Source organism: Oryctolagus cuniculus, chromosome 6, assembly GCF_964237555.1.
Source record: "Oryctolagus cuniculus chromosome 6, mOryCun1.1, whole genome shotgun sequence".
Classification (NCBI taxonomy): Eukaryota; Metazoa; Chordata; class Mammalia; order Lagomorpha; family Leporidae; genus Oryctolagus; species Oryctolagus cuniculus.
This window is the reverse complement of record NC_091437.1, coordinates 107,027,988-107,044,956: the sequence shown is the minus strand read 5'-3', so window position 1 is coordinate 107,044,956 and position 16,969 is coordinate 107,027,988. Positions and strand designations below refer to the sequence as shown.

Here is a 16,969-nt window from a genome sequence, read left to right as displayed (position 1 = left end):
AGAGAGAGAGAGAGAGAGAGAGATCTTCCATCCACTGATTCACTCCCCAAATGGTGGCGACGGCTGGAGCTGGGCTGATCTGCATCCAGGAGCAGGGAGCTTCTTCCAGGTCACCCATGTGGGTGGAGGGGCCCAAGCACTTGGTCCATCTTCCACTGCTTTCCTGGGCTCATCAACAGGGAGCTGGATCAAAAGTGGAGTAGCTGGGACTTGAACTGGGATCCCATATGGTATGCCGGCACCACAGGTGGCTGCTTTTACAGCACCGGCCCTGTAAATTTTTTTTAATTTGTGCATAGTTTTCCCCTGATATCCATTTCCCATGAATTTTTCCCCCATAAACTTTTTAAGGACCTCTCTTATATGTCATAGTATGCCAACCTCTGCTCTAAAATACTGAGTTGTTGTGTCTACTTGTCTGTCTACTATATTGCTAGATACCTATATGAAAGCATTAGTGAGTTTAATGTGGTTTTAGGATCTCTTTCATACTGTTTGAAGCATTTTGGACATCTCTCAGTTCCCACTGTATGTACTTAGTAGTGGAAGAGACCCAGCAGGGGGACCTTTAAGTTAGTAAGGACCCAAGTGTTCTTTGAATGAAAAACAAATGAGTAAGGCCTTGCATGCCTTAGTGGAGTTCCCACAATAACCTGTTTGGCTCCAATATGCTTCAAATTGCTTAACTGAAATAACTCAAGTTCGCATTGCCCAAGGCTTGAAACTCTTGTATGGTAGGGATTCCTTTTCCTTTGTAGAGAAAGAATGAGGTCAGTACTTCTGCTATGGATCAACATAATCCCAATATCTTTCTGTAGAATGAAAATATGTGTGTGTGTGCACATGTGAGTATAGTACCCTCTTATCTGAGGTTTTCCTTTCCAGAGTTGCAGTCACCTGTGGTCAGTTACAGCATTGTATCATCCTTCATCATCAAAAGAAGAGTGAGAAGAGGACCATAAATAGTTTGATACAGAGAGGCAAAGAGACTACATGCACAATAAGGTTTATTACAGTATATTATTATAACTGTTCTGTTTTATTTTTGGTTACTATTATGCATAATCTATACATTAACTTTATCATAGGTATCCTTGCATAGGAAAATGTATATATATATACCTATATATATTATATATATTTATCATGGTTTTAGGCATCCACTGAGGATCTTGAAACATATCTGGGTAGAGGGTGTGTGTATGTGTTTGTGTGTGTATGTGAAGAGCAATCAAATGATTATGTTCTGAAAGACAATCTAGGATGACATCACAGCTAAGCAGAGTTGACCTAGGAGGAGTTACAGAAGTATTTAAAAGAAAATTGAATGGCAGACATTGTCTTAATGGTAAGGACCTCTGCATACCACATCAGAGTACCTAGGATTGATTGAGTTCCTGCACTCAAGTAGGAGGCTTGGATTAGGTTCATGGCTCCTGGCTTTGACCTGGACCAGCCTGTTAGTTGCAGCCATTTGAGGAGTGAACCAACTGATAGGAATTCCCTCGCCCTGTCAAGCTGTATCTCTTTCTTCCACCTCTTGCCACACACACACACACACAATCCCACTTACTTGTATATATATACATACTTATATGTTATATATATATGTATATACTTATATATAAACATGCTTATACACACACATATATATGTACACATTTACTTGTATAATCAAAAGGAGGAAATAATGGTTGAGTAGCAGGCTAAGAATGATCACTCCAATAAAAAGTCATGATCCTTTCATCAGATCCCAGACCCAAACCAGTTTTCAGACTCAGAAAACATTGACTAAAGAAGTGGCAAGTCCTCTTTGAGAGGAAGAATCCTGAAATGCCATACTCAAAATATATTCTTAATTTCTCCCATTTAAAAAATAGGCAATGAGGAAAGAAGAATACACAAACATTTTAGGGCATAAAGTCTGGATTATCATTGATTCACAGCTCTCTGAAGCATCATGTTAGAGTGAAGGTATGGAGGGTTGGGTAATAAACACTATCCTTGTCAAAGTCTGCTTCTCAGTAGGTCAAGCTGGCTAGTGGATTCTTTCAATGGTCATTTCTCTAATCAGGATGAACATCCTTGGCTGTTGGAGTCATCTCCACCTTGAATTCTTCTCATTCTAACCAAATGAGAGGAAAGTAGAAGTTCATGAAAATTGTACCCCTGCCCTCTCTCATCCCCTACACTCTTACCTCCCATCTATCCCTGACTAAGATGGTGAATCCAAAAATACTACGTGTGGTGGTGGAGTGGGGGAATGGCAGAAAATAGTACTACTCTGAAGGGTCTTAGGAATTCAAGGGCTGGAGATGCAGATAAGACTCTGCTGTCTAGACATGTGGCACAAGAGTCAGGCGAATGAAAAAGTGGCTGGCATACTGAGGCCTTAAGAAGGTACATGCAATACAGGGTATGGGAATTAAAGTTGGTGATGACTGGGGAATTTTCAATGTTGGAAATATTTTAGGGGTTCTGTTTAGTCAAAATCATTGTATAGATTGGATATAGTTTGTTTCCCCAAAGTACATGTGCTGAAAGCTTAGTCCCTAATGAAACAGTATTGAGGTGGTAGGATATTTAAGAGGTGGGGCTTAGTAGTAGGTAATTAAGTCATGGGAAACTGACCTTAGAAGGTTTTAATGTTGGTCTTACTGAATGGGTTTGGGTGGTTTTTTTAAAAGATTTATTTTTTTTAAAAAATTATTTAAGATATAAAACTGGATTAGTTCCTAGGAGAGAATGAACTATAAATGAGGAAGTCTGTCCCCTCTCCCTCCACCTCTTGCTTCCTTGCTCATAGATGTGTCCTTTTTGTACATAGCAGGGTCCCTGTCCACTGTGCCATGTTGTGACACAGCCAGGGGACATCATTCTACAACAGTGTCATGCAGTATGAGCCTTCCTGCTCCAGAATTGTGAGCCAAATAAACTTTAAACAGTGCCCAGCCTCATGAATACAAAGGGGAATGAGACAGTATGTGAGGACGTCAACTTGCTGCATTTTGCCTCTTCTACTACGATACTTGTGGGACCTGTGATGGCTACATAGTGCACCTGTAGAAGCATGCTTCAGCCCATCCACTGGATAACATGAAAGGCTTCCTGTTTTGATTGGGCCTGGAGCAGGAAGGGAATCTATAGAAAGTTAGGGCAACCATATAACTCCCTGGACCATGTGGCTGACAGATTCTGTGATGTTGGAGGTGCTAGCTGTAAAACAAAGTGCAGTGTGGCATACATACATGAAGATCCAGTGGGAGCTACACAACATAGGCTTCTGGGGTTCTGCAGCAAGGCTGTGACCTCTGCAACAGAGCCTTATACACCTTTTCAGAAAGAGTCCCTGATGTGTTACCAGGGCCCATCAGGCACGGAATTCTTGACAGAGGGATGCCAAGTAACAATGCATTCAGAACTGTTCATTATGAGTCGAGTTCCGTTAGACCTACAGAGTCACAGACCCCGCCAGACCCAGAAGCAGTCCATCCACCATAAGATCTAAACTGTGCGTCTCGGATCAAGCCTGAGCAGGCTGGCAATCAGAAGGTAACTACGCAAGGAGGTAGCCCAGATCCCCACATAACTCAGTGTGGCTGTACCAGCACCCCTCCCTCAGATCATGCCCAGGACTCTATGAGATGCCAAGTGACCAGCTGAAGGGGGAGAGAAAGCCTGAGCATGTTTTATGGGTTGGTAAGCTCAGTGTGGGGACCAGCTGAAAATGGGCAGTGGTTTTACTACACGTGTGGTGGGGGTGGACTTGAGATATTGGTATGAAAACGTCATCTGAAGGGACAAAGCTCAGAGTGATGCACTTGCTGCCATTCATTGTTGAGGGAGCAGTGGCTTGGGACAGGAATATAAGTACACTTGTGAGTAGAGGTGAGTAGTCTGATGGTCTGGCCAGGGCTCAGAAGGGGAAGAACTGAAAAGTTGCAGCCAAGGACATTCAGCTTAGGTGAGAGTGGAAGGGTTTATGTGAGTGAGCATCACGTGAGAAGAGTTTTTGGCTCATGTATTAATGGAAATCAGGAAGCATCCATCACCAAAGAGGCACTGAACAACCAAGTAGACAAAATGACCGGGTGGTAGTTGATGTTAGGATGTTAGCCAGTCTTTGATCTGACTCAATAGATGACGTGTATGCAGAGGAGCCACAGTGGTAGAGATAGAAGCCATACGTGGTCTCTAACCTACCAGCAACAGAGATCAATGAACACTGCTTCCAATGGGGATATCTTCTCCACAGTGGTGATTTCTGATCAATGATTTTCCCGAGTGGAGAATCAAAGTGCATCCAGCAAAGACAACACATGTAACATTTTCTTGAAAAATCCTGGGATCAAGGACCTCCTGTACTTAATGTTAGTACCCTCGGTAGTGGATCGTTTCCTGGCTTCAGTATCTTGTTTATGAAGTTGACAATTATACATCTTAATGTGGAAAATACTTAAATTATACATCTTAATGTGGAAAATACCATCAGGTTAACCTACCTAAGGTTAGTGTCAGGAAAGGACAATCAGTGAAAAAACTATGGTATTTTTACTGACTATAATTGGGACATTTTAAACAAAGTATGCAAAATTGTTTAGTCTCTCATTAGCTGTAAATACAGTTCTGTAAAGTTGGTTGAATTGTTGTCAGTAAGACCGTTAGCCTGAGTAGGTGCCTCTGCTGATATTGAAACTTGGAAAATTTTTTTTTTAACTTTTATTTAATGAATATAAATTTCCAAAGTACAACTTATGGATTACAATGGCTTCCTCCCCATACCTTCCCTCCCACCCACAACCCTCCCCTTTCCCACTCCCTCTCCCCTTCCATTCACATCAAGATTCATTTTCGATTATCTTAATATACAGAAGATCAGCTTAGTATACATTAAGTAAGGATTTCAACAGTTTGCTCCTACACAGAAACATAAAGTGAAAACTAATAGATGATTTTTTTTTAAATGATGATGAAATCAGAGCAGACCTATTGTCATGTTTAATCCCAGTGAGAGGCAAGTTGGGAATTAATAATTTCTTTTTTTTTTTTTACTGAGGATAAGTTTAGTATGCATTAAGTAAAGATTTCAACAGTTTTCACACAAAGTGAAATATATTGTTTGAGTACTCGTTATAGCATTAAATCTCAATGCACAGCACATTAAGGACAGAGATCCTACATGAGGAGTAAGTGCACAGTGACTGAAACTTGGAAATTTAACATTTTAATGGGAATTATACAGCATTTTAAGTTAATTTTTAAGAATTTCAGGGCAATTCAGTTTTTCTTAGTAACTCTATGTGAACATGTGGACATCAAGCACTGCCTAGAATTAACAATGATGTTCTTGGGAGTGATGGCATATATAAGAACGTGTTTGTCCTTTATCTTAACATTTGAAATCTCCTCTTCCTAGTTGATGGATTTGAATTACTTCCTTGTTCCTTGTTCTGATTTCTTACAGATTTCAGTGGGCATCAGACTGTTACCATCAAGGTTGAAAGGAACAAAAACTAACAGTAATTAAGAAAGATTTACTAAGAAGATACTCGGTATGCTTATGGCAATGATGATTCTCTAAGATTTTGGGAGATTGAGCTAACACCTGGAACAATAATGAGACTGTGTGTGTGTGTGTGTGTGTGTGTACCTGGGTGTGTGACAAGATCTCTCCCTGGCTTTTATTTCTCTGTTCCAGTCTTTTGTTCAGGATGTACATGGATGAAAATGATTGTCCTGGACCCCAACTAACCTTTTTACTTCAAATGTCAAATAACATCTATGAAGATTGTCTGGTCTTTAGTTCAAATTTTCAGGTGTGAGAATGTGAGCTAACTCTTATTCAGAGAACATGAGAGACTAGGTATCTAGGAGTCCAATGGCACAAACATAGCTGTACAGGTCCGCCCTTATATGTGTGTGGCGAATCCGAGGGAAGGGAAGTGACATCTAGTTTTGATGCTAAATTGGTGCTGGAAACTTGTAAGTAGTCCTGCTAAAAACTCTGCCACGTTTCTATCTTCATCTCTATTCATTTACATTTAAAAGAAGTTTTCTGCTTTAGATGATATTCATGGAAAATCACAAGGCTTAGGATTTCTGTGTTTTCTTATTCCTCCTGACTTTTCTTATTGGACTCTCTGCCCAGAACTATATTAAAACCATCCCAATATTCTTTCAGGGAACACCAACACGCACATGTTCATGAAGCTCTTTTCCTTTGGGAACAACTCAACTCAGACAGAATGGTGGACCAGCTCCAAGGAACGTGGAAGTCCGTTTCTTGTGAAAATTTTGAAGAATATATGAAAGAACTAGGTGAGCCATATTTACCTAAATATTGTATTGTTAAAAAAAAGCAAGGGGTTTTGATAGCACAGCACCTGCTCTGTGTGAATTAGGATTAAGTCTTGGATTCTTTAAGTTTTTACAAAGAAAAAACAATGATTCAGCACCAAGAAGCAGTTCAGTAGGTTGAAATTTATATACCCCTCATGTAATTTATCATGAATTCACATAAAAAAAGTGGATATATTATTTATAAAATAAAAAATGATTTTTTTCAAAATGACACAATCACTTTTAGTGATTATTTTTACTGAATTTACTCTAATCTTTAGCAAATCTTCAGAACTGATCATATTTTCCAGTTTTTTGTGACTGTTGGCATACCATGGCAAATAGCCACAACACTTCAATCTTTGCTCCTGGTCTCAAACTGCTGTCTTGCTGTCTCCTTCTTTAGTCCCTCTTACAAGGAAAACTTGTGATTCGTTTAATGATCTCCCTGTCTCAAGATCCTTAACCATGTCTGCAAAGTGCTCTTTGGACTATAGAGTGACATCCACAGGTTCCAGGGATTAGGGCAGGAATATCTTCGGGATACCATGATCCAGCCTGTTGCATCTTGTAGCCATGTTTCACAATATGAATTCTGTGACACATTATTGTATTTTTCTAATATATATTGTCTTGGAAATTTAGAAAGCCATTTCTTTGTTTTTTTTTTTGTTTGTTTGTTTTTTTTTTTTTTTTTTTTTTTTTTTTTTTTTTTTTTTTTTTTAGGCCAGCATTGTGGCATCATGGGGAAAGCTGCTGCCTGTAATGCCAGTATCCCATGCAGGCATCAGTTCCTGTCCTGGCTGCCACTTCTGATCCAGCCCTCTACTAATGTACCTGGGAAAACAGTGGAAGATAGCCCAAGTGCTTGGGCCCCTGCACACTCACATAGGAGACCCAGAAAAAATTCCTGGCTCCTGGCTTCAGCCTGACCCAGCCTGGCTATTGTGGCCATTTGGGGAAGGTACTTGTGGATGGACAATTTCTCTCTCTGTCTCTCCCTCTGTCAAATTTTTGAAAAGCAGAATGTCAGAGAGAAACAGAGAGATAGAGATCGTCCTTCCACTGCTCTGCTCCCCAAATGACCACAGTGGCTGGCCTGGACCAAGCTAAAGCAAGGAGTCTAGAATGTCACCCATGTTTCCTACACTGGTAGGGGTACAAGTACTTGGATTATCTTCTCTGCTTTCCCAGGAAGATTAGCGGAGAGCTGGATCAGAAGCAGAGCAGCTAGGATGTGGATTGGTGCTCATATGGGATGCCAGCATCACACGTGGCATCTTAACCTGCTGTCCCACAAGCCACATGTGCAAAGGTATACACTGCAGAATTATTGCAATAAGATTGAAAACAAACTAATTGTTCATCAATGAGGAGCAGATAAAATAAATTTTAGTTAATACATATGTGGAGTTAAATGCATATCTATATGTATGGACTGACATGGAAGATATACAGATAAGACATACAGGTAAGAGGCAAACGCAAGTTGAATTACAACAGATATAATATTTATATTTTACAAAGCTTACATATAGTGGTGATGGTTGCACAACATTTTGATATATTTAATGCTACTGAATTGTTCACTTAAAATGATTAAAATGCTAAGTTTACATTAGTATATGTTACCACAATAAAAAATTACATAAATAGAGAAAACAAATCTTGAAAGTCTGTATATATAAAGATGTAAGGGAAGACATAAAGATCTGGAAGAACCCATACCAAAGAATTTTGTTTGTATGTGAATGGGTATATTTTTAAAATGGGGAGATGGTTCATAGCTTTAATTAGATTTTCAAAGGAGTCTATGAATCAGCAAGATGAATATCTATTTAACTAGAGAAACAGGACAATCACTAAAGAAACAAAACTAGGGACTGATGCTTTTCTGCAATAAGTAATCTATGTTGAGATGTACTGGTGGAGCTCTGGCTTCAGATATTTGAATTCATGTAGCATTCAATCTAGTGAACTCACAAACCTAGTTAGCAAAGAATTATACAGATAATGTGAGTTCCTAGAGCCCCAACAGACTTAACTCTATTTGCTTTTATCTGGTTTCCAGGAATTGGAAAAGCCAGCAGAAAACTGGGCTCTCTGGCCAAACCCACTGTGACCATCAGCACAAATGGAGATGTGATCACTATAAAAACCAAAAGCATCTTTAAAAACAACAAGATCTCTTTTAAACTGGGAGAAGAGTTTGAAGAAACTACCCCAGGTGGCCGTAAAACCAAGGTAAAGTCTCTAACTTTCAGATAAAATAAGAATATTAATTAGGAATCATCCAAGTAAGTATGCAATTCTGTTTGCAACATGTCTAAAGTTTTAATTAGATAAACTTTTGCCTAAAACCTAGTTCTAGGAGTAAGTGTTTGTCACAGGAGTTAAGTCATTCAATCACTTTAAGTGGCACTCTGACCTCAGAAACAGCCCTTGAGGCATTCTGGTCTGACTGAAAAGCCCATGAGGACATTTTAGGCATGGAAAGCCAAGACACTATGGCAAAAATTATCTTACATGAAGGACTTCTGTGGGTGAGACCCCAGTGGAAAGAAATTGTCATCAAAGAAGGATGTACTTTTCTCTGACGGGAATAAAGAACTTCTACTTTGCTTATGGCCTTGTCCAAATACTGAAGGAGTCTGTGGATTCAAAAGGCTTCCATAGCCCAGGCAGCTCATGTCAAGAGCCTTGGGTGATCACTGGTATGATACATAAGACTGTTAATTGTTAAAGTAACAACAGGAGTCACTGTGCACTAACTTTCCATGCAGGAGTCCTCAAAGAGTTGGATTATGAGAGTTAATAGTAAAACTCATTTTCAAAGATTTAATTTCATTCTAGTGTATTGATTGGAGGATAATCTTATGTATCATAAGCTATAGTTATGTCTAAGTGCTTGCAAAATATGTATCATTCTTGTGTTCTTCAAAGATAATTAAGTTTCTAAAAAAAGAATGTTTAAAAATAAAAAGTATATGTTGATGTACAATTTAATACTTTATCCCTTTTAGTATTTTTTTTTGTTCTAGTTAATACTATTGGTTGAACTCTGTAATCAACACACATTTATTCTTAGGTGTTGAAATTTAACTGAAAAGTGATCCCTGTTAAATATAAGAGTGGGAATAAGAGAGGGAGGAGATGTACAATTTGGGACATGCTCAATCGGACTTGCCCCAAATGGTGGAGTTAGAAATGTGCCAGGGGATTCCAATACAATCTCATCAAGATTGCATGTACCAATGCCATCTCACTAGTCCCAGTGATCAATTTCAATTCACAATTGATCACACTGATAGGTCTAAGAGTCAAAGGGGTCACACAAACAAGACTAGTGTCTGTGAATACTAACTGATAGAATAAAAAGGGAGAGAACAATCCAACATGGGAAGTGGGATACACAGCAGACCAATAGAATGGCAGATTTCCTAAACGGCACTCTTGCCTCAGAATCAGCCCTTCAGGCACTTGGATCTGGCTGAAGAGCGCATGAGAGTATTTTAGGCATGGAAAGCCAAGACACCCTGGAAAAAAAAACAAAAAACAAAAAACAAAAAAAAGGACCTAAATGAAAGGTCTCTGCGAGTGAGATCCCAGTAGAAAGAATGGGGCCATCAAAGAAGGAGGTACCTTTCTCTGAAGGGAGGAGAGAACTTCCACTTTGACTATGACCTTGTCTAAATAAGATCAAAGTCAGTGAACTCAAGAGGCTTCCATAGCCTTGGCAACTCATGACTAGAGCCTAGGGAGATTTCTGACGCCATAAACAAGAGTGTCAAATTGTTAAGTCAACAACAGGAGTCTACTGTGTACTTACTCCTTATGTGGGATCTCTGTCCTTAATGTGTTGTCCAATGTGAATTAATGCTGTAACTAGTACTCAAACAGTATTTTACACTTTATATTCTGTGTGGGTGCAAACTGATGAAATATTTACTTAACATATACTAAATCGATCTTCTGTATATAAAGGTAATTGAAAATGAATCTTGATGTGAATGGAATGGGAGAGGGAGCGGGAGATGGGAGGGGTGCGGGTGGGAGGGAAGTTATGGGGGGGAAAAAGCCATTGTAATTCATAAACTGTACTTTGGAAAATTATATTTACCAAATAAAAGTTTTTTAAAAAAGAAGAAAAATGTAAAAAAAAGTATATAAATTAAAACTCAGAAAGGTTCACTTTTATTGTATTCAAAAGTATGTTTTTCCTTATTGTAAAACTAATCTTTCTGGTGCTCTATTGCACAGTAGGGTAACAATAGTTAAAAATAATATAATGCATATTTCCAAATAGCTAGAAGAAAGACTTTTGAATGTTCACACTACAAAGAAATCTTGAGTATATGAAGTGATTGATGCTAATTATCCTAATTTGATCATTAAAATGTATGTATGTTCTGAAATATTGCATTGTACCCCATAAACATGTACAATTATTGTGAATCAATAAAAACAAATAATCTAATAAAAAAAGAAGGAAGTCACTGTTTGGGACAACAGTATACTATATTGAAGGGCCTGGGTTTGAGTCCCAAATCTGCTTTCATTCCAGCTTCCTATTAATGAAGATATTAGGAGGCAGCTGGGATGGTCCAAATATTTGGATCCCTGATACCCAAGCAGGAGATTTGGATTGCATTCTAGGCTACTGCCTTCAGCCTGGCCCAGCCATGGCTATTGTAGACATTTGGGGAGTGAACCAGCAGATGGAAGGTCTCTGTCTTTTGTGTAAAATGAAAATAAATGAATAAAAATTTAAAGAACAAAACCTAGGTCAAAAAGGATGTCAGACAGTAATACACATATAACCCTCCTGAGATGTTTCTGGAAAAAGCCGACTGATCAGTCCCATTTTCAGGGGCTCTCATGTCTGGAGTGGGTGCCTGAACAATCACACTTGATCATATAAGGATTCTGATACAGCTGCTTAGCAGACCACACTTGGGAAACATTTTCCCAGCTTAGCATCTAGTCGTCTTAGACAAAAGTTCTCTCCTTCCATTTTGCTGTAGTTTCCCACACATAAATCACAATAAAATTTGTGCTGGCTGGTATAGACCAGGTTATGTGGAATCACAGGCTCTCAATGGGTTCACACACATTAGGGATTTACTTCAAACTCGTAGTACAGATGCAGAGTTGGAGTGCGATTGATGAAAAAGGTGAGTGTAGGGTGGGGGATGAGGATCTCTTAATATTTCAGAAACCCAGGACAAAGGATTTCCTACCACCTTGCATCTGCACCATCTGAAACTTACAGTCTCCAGAGCCCATGAGACAGAGACACAGGGCATTTTATTGCCTTACTCTTAAATAACACTCTTAGTCTTCATTCATATCTCATCAGGGTACATCATTTACTTATAATACAAAATTTGTGTATATTTTATTTATTGCCTGTATTACCACCAGAATGTAAGCACTTCAAAAACAGGATTTCTTGTCTGTTTCCCAGATCCTAGTCTCCTAGTCCTCAGTACATAATTGTTGCTTAATAGTTATTTGTTTCTCAAATGAATAGACTCAATAGAGCATTGTTAAACTACACAGAGGGTGATATCCCAATGGAAGAAACTATTATACTATTTAAATAGATGGTAATTAAATAATAAATATGAGCTTTCAAATTCTTTTATGTTAATAAATGGAAGAATTTTGACCAAAAAATGCTTAATAAAGATGTCTCTGCTAAACTTAAACAAAAATCAGATTAAAATGCTGGAAAATATTGTTGTAGTTAAGAAGAGGAAACAAAACTTCCTTTTTTTAAAAAAATAAACTCTTACAATGAGAGTTTGAATTTGCTTCACATATTTCTTTTTAAGATTTATTTATTTATTTGAAAGGCAGACTTACAGAGAGGCAGAGGCACAGAGAGAAAGAGAGAGAGAGATATCTTCCATCCACTAGCTCATACCCCAGGTGGCCGCAATGACTGGAGCTGGGCCCATCTGAAACCAGGAGCCAGGAGCTTCTTCCAGGTCTCCCATGCAGGTGCAGTGCCCCAAGGACTTGGGCCATCTTCTACTGCTTTCCCAAGCTATAGTAGGGAACTGGATCAGAAGTGGAGCATCCAGAACTTGAACTGGTGCCCATATGTGATGCTGGCGCTGCACACCAGGGCCTTAACCCACTGTGCCACAGCTCCGGCCCCCACATATATTTTTGAACCTGAAACTGTAACACCTTGTTCAATCATTAAAAGACAAGAAAACTCCACCTACTCTTTAAGATAACATTTATTATATTTTTATGCTTGTTAAACTGAAATTTTGCCATTAAAATCAGCTAATGAATTTATTGTTGACAAAGTTTTACCATAAATAGGATTGTAAGCACCCTCCTAAAGCCACCAGAGAGGATTGCAACAGTTGAAAAGAATTGGGCACCTAAGAACTTTTCATGTTCAAGTGTGATGATCTGATCTGAATTTGGTTGTCTGTTTTTCAGAGTACAGTAACCTTGGATAATGATGCCATGATCCACACTCAGGACTGGGGAGACAAGGAAACCACCATCAGGAGAAAGTTGGTGGATGGGAAAATGGTGGTGGTGAGTGAGCTATCACTATTTTCTAACCTTCTGCAAGGCTTAGTTTATGAAAGCATCCAACTTGTTCCAAAACAGTGAAGATGAATGCCACTTTCCTGTTTCTCTTCTCTGATAAGAACTGAGGAAAAATACTGGCAGATAAATGTAAAATCATGGCTATAATGAAATGTGCATGGATGGACGAACTAAAAAGCCAAAGAGTGCACAACTTGTGTAGCCCAGTTCTTTGGCCCCTGGGAATACCAAGGCAAGGATGTATTTGTGCACTAAAGATTTCAGCAGGGAGGGATTGGGGGTTGTATGCCTCTCAGGAAGGTTTTCCAGTCACCTTTCCCACTTCTACAGAGGGGAGGAAAGTGTGTCAGTGATTCTCCTGCTCCCAAACTCCATCTGCACCAAGATGAGTAAAAAGGTGATTTAAGTCATAAGGAACACTAAGGGAATATGTAAGATTGTGTCAAGGTAAAAAAAAAAAGAGAGAGAAAAGAAAACCTATTCTCATTTCTTAATATGGGGATTTTTTTTCCTTTCTACAATGAAGAGTGCATTTTATTCTTTATAAAGTCAAAAGAGGAGAAGACTAAGCATGATTGACTTTATTGCTTCTTATAATGACATTGGTCAATAAGCATGCAAGTAAACAGTTCAATAAATAGCTGGTAGATAAATGGTTCGTTAACAAGAACACTGGACTAGAAATTCAAGCATGTGAGTTTTCATCTCTGCCGTTTACTCTGTGTGACTTTGAGCAAGCTATCTATTCTCTACAAGATTTAAATTTCTCGCCTTCACGATGTGGATAATGACCCTGAGAATCTAATGTATTAATAAATTTCTCAAAAAATGTAGACAATATGTTCATGGAAGGTTTCCTGAGAAAATAAGATGACATGCTCTGAAAATAATAAAATACTACATCAATGTAAGTTAGTATTATTATCTGAAAAATGTAGAGTATGTAAGACAGTAAAAATGCCTCAACATAGATATGCCTTTGCTTTTTTGATACAAATATTTTTACATTATACATACATCTATTTATGTACATGGTATTTTTAAAAGTTCATGGAAAATAGAACAAAAGTTTATTTGGAACAAACAAAATTTTGAAATCCATGAATAGTTTTTTCATGATAAGCATTTTCCATGAACTTTTGTATGCATGGACTTCAAAAACTTTTTTGCACCACAATAAATTTATCTTGAAATTCAACTGTCTATTTTGAAGTACTCTTGTATGTGGCAAATCATATCTATTTATCATTCTATATTCTTTATTTGATTTTCCATATATATATATATATATATATTGCAAACCAGCTAACAAATAGGTCCAATTTATAGACTACATAGATCTATTTTCAAGACTTTCAATAAATGGATGTATGGATAATAGTTTGCATCTTTCTAAATGACAATTTTGTCAATAATACCCAAACATCTCATCCTTCTTTTGTCTCCTAGGAAAGTGCTGTGAACAATGTCATCTGTACACGGACATATGAGAGAGTGTAGACAAACTCTCAAGGTCGTAAGCACTTCCAAACTGTGATCCAAACTGCTGAGGTTGTTGAAATAAAACTCCGAACTGAAACACAACTGTTATAGGAGAGAACCTTTCTTTGCTCAAGCATCAACAATTTTGTTGCCCTGTGAATTATGTGGGCATCATATAAGACCTTGGCATTGGTAGTGATGAAAAACTAGGGTCATATAACATGTTTAGTATAGGCCTGGGATAATATATTCACAGAAGCATTTCATGTCGATTTTACTCTCATTTGGCATATATGTCCATCCTTTAAATTCAATGTGATCTTCTCTATACTGAGAAAAAAACTAATATTTGAAGAAACTAGTTAGGACATGTTTCTCATGAGTAACACCTCAGTTATATATGAATTGATAAGAAACATGTTTAAAATTAAGACAGTAATTAACACTCAACTATAATATCAAACTGTTGTTACAGAGAACACTATGAGCTCCACCATCATTGCTGAAAGCCATCACAAAGAACATCTTGTTCTATTTGCACCAAACCTCACACAGTATTAGGCTTAGTTTCCCATTGCACTTGTGGTCTCACTGTTTATTTGCCTAAATTGATGGAGAGAGGGTCCTGATGTTCTGAGATGTTCTGATACAGGTGAGAGAAGTGTCTTCTTATCTTTCAGTATGTTGAAGGGAGAAAGAAGATCATGGAAGGCATAGGAAGATGACTGTCTCCTGAGCTACCTGGACTGGACAGCGAGAGAATTCCAGGCAGAGGATGGAACTATTTTCCTGAGACCCAGTGCGTGGTTGTGGACATGCACAGCTCTTTTATAGGCACAGATGACAGCTCATTGCGCAGAGACAGGAGAGAAGCAGTTTACCATTGGAATGGAGCCCAGCACTGCCCTGACATCAGGGTCAGAGGCTGTGGGAGCTTCAGGAAACAGTGCTGTTGGCTTTGGAATGAGAATGTCTTGCCTGTTGTGGTAATGGAGATACTTTTTTTTTTGACAGGCAGAGTGGACAGTGAGAGAGAGAGACAGGGAGAAAGGTCTTCCTTTACTGTTGGTTCACCCTCCAATGGCCGCTGCGATCAGCACACCCCGCTGATCCGAAGCCAGGAGCCAGGTGCTTCTCCTGGTTTCCCATGTGGGTGCAGGGCCCAAGCACTTGGGCCATTCTCCACTGCACTCCCGGGCCACAGCAGAGAGCTGGCCTGGAAGAGGGGCAACCAGGACAGAATCCAGCGCCCCGACCGGGACTAGAACCCTGTGCCGGTGCCGCAAGGCTGAGGATTAGCCTATTGAGCCATGGCACCGGCCATGGAGATACTCTTGTAGGTGGTGGGAAATAGAGTGGAAAGCCTTGTGATAAAAGAATAATTATCAGATACCAGGAGAGCATTCTGATCAATCACTTCCTGATAATTCACAGGACACTTGGTGAGCAGAGGCCAGGAGTAAGGTGAGCTTTTCAAGGGCTGGAGCTCTGAGTGGACAACCATGAGCAAGTACCTGCCATTTAGATGTTGATGTACTGTGATTTTATATCTTTATAATCCAGTGAAGTCTAGACATTTGGGACCTCAAAACACACACACTTTGACTACAACCTTGTCTAAATATGATCAGAGTCGGTGAACTCAAAAGGCTTCCATAGCCTTAGCAACTCATGACAAGAGCCTAGGGTGATTACTGATGCCATAAACAGGAGTGTCAATTTGTTAAGTCAACAACAGGAGTCACTGTGCACTTACTCCTCATGTAGGATCTTTGTCCTTAATGTGCTGTACATTGAGATTTAATGCTATAACTAGTACTCAAACAGTATTTTTCACTTTATGTTTCTGTGTGGGAGCAAACTGTTGAAATCTTTACTTAATGTATGCTAAACTGATCTTCTGTATATAAAGAGAATCGAAACTGAATCTTGATGTGAATGGAAGGGGAGAGGGAGTAGGAAAGGGGAGGGTTGCGGGTGGGAGGGACGTTATGGGGGGGAAGCCATTGTAATCCATATTCTGTACTTTGGAAATTTATATTCATTAAATAAAAGTTAAAAAAAAACCACACACACAGCTGCAACAGAAGATTTTCAGGAGAGATAAGCAGCACACTTAACTTTTTCCTTCACCCAGCTGGGAATCATTAAAATAAAGCATTCACTGTGGCTAATGCAAGTGTATGTTCCTCAGATATGAGCAGACCACTGATCTAAATCAAATTGGATGAGACACACCACTGCTCCAAGGTGCTTCTGCTGTTCAGGATTTGCTGCATATCCACCACGTATGACATATTGCTTGACAGAAGAACTAAATCATTCTCAATTCGGTAGAGAAGTGACGTGCTAGAGGGGCATCACCTGGGAATGTTATTCTTGGGGAGTTTATGAACAATAGACTGCAAAACAGATGTTTTGACACAGAGAGGAAGATCTAGCGCCACTTTGTTGCTGAATAATGACCTTGTCCAGATGGAAAACAACTAGCAGCAGGGTGGCAGATGCTTCAACAGTGAGGACCACAGTCTGGGTGGGAGAAGCATGGAGTATCTCCCACCCAGCCCTT

The 16,969-nt window shown here is 39.1% G+C and overlaps 1 protein-coding gene across 2 annotated transcripts; it reads left to right on the top strand.

Moving 5' to 3' along the window:
* The first annotated feature begins 3,403 nt into the window (after window positions 1–3,403).
* On the top strand, window positions 3,404–14,502 carry FABP12 (fatty acid binding protein 12). Of its 2 annotated transcripts, none has more exons than XM_002710657.4 (6): window positions 3,404–3,552; window positions 5,465–5,552; window positions 6,182–6,318; window positions 8,411–8,583; window positions 12,802–12,903; window positions 14,368–14,502. In XM_002710657.4, the coding sequence occupies exons 3-6, from the start codon at window positions 6,246–6,248 to the stop codon at window positions 14,416–14,418; spliced, it is 399 nt and encodes a 132-aa protein (XP_002710703.1). In that variant the 5' UTR covers window positions 3,404–3,552; window positions 5,465–5,552; window positions 6,182–6,245; the 3' UTR covers window positions 14,419–14,502. The 2 variants fall into 2 exon arrangements, with proteins under 2 accessions (XP_002710703.1, XP_051699824.1); XM_051843864.2 differs by lacking the exon at window positions 3,404–3,552 and adding an exon at window positions 3,588–3,699.
* The last annotated feature ends 2,467 nt before the right edge of the window (window positions 14,503–16,969 follow it).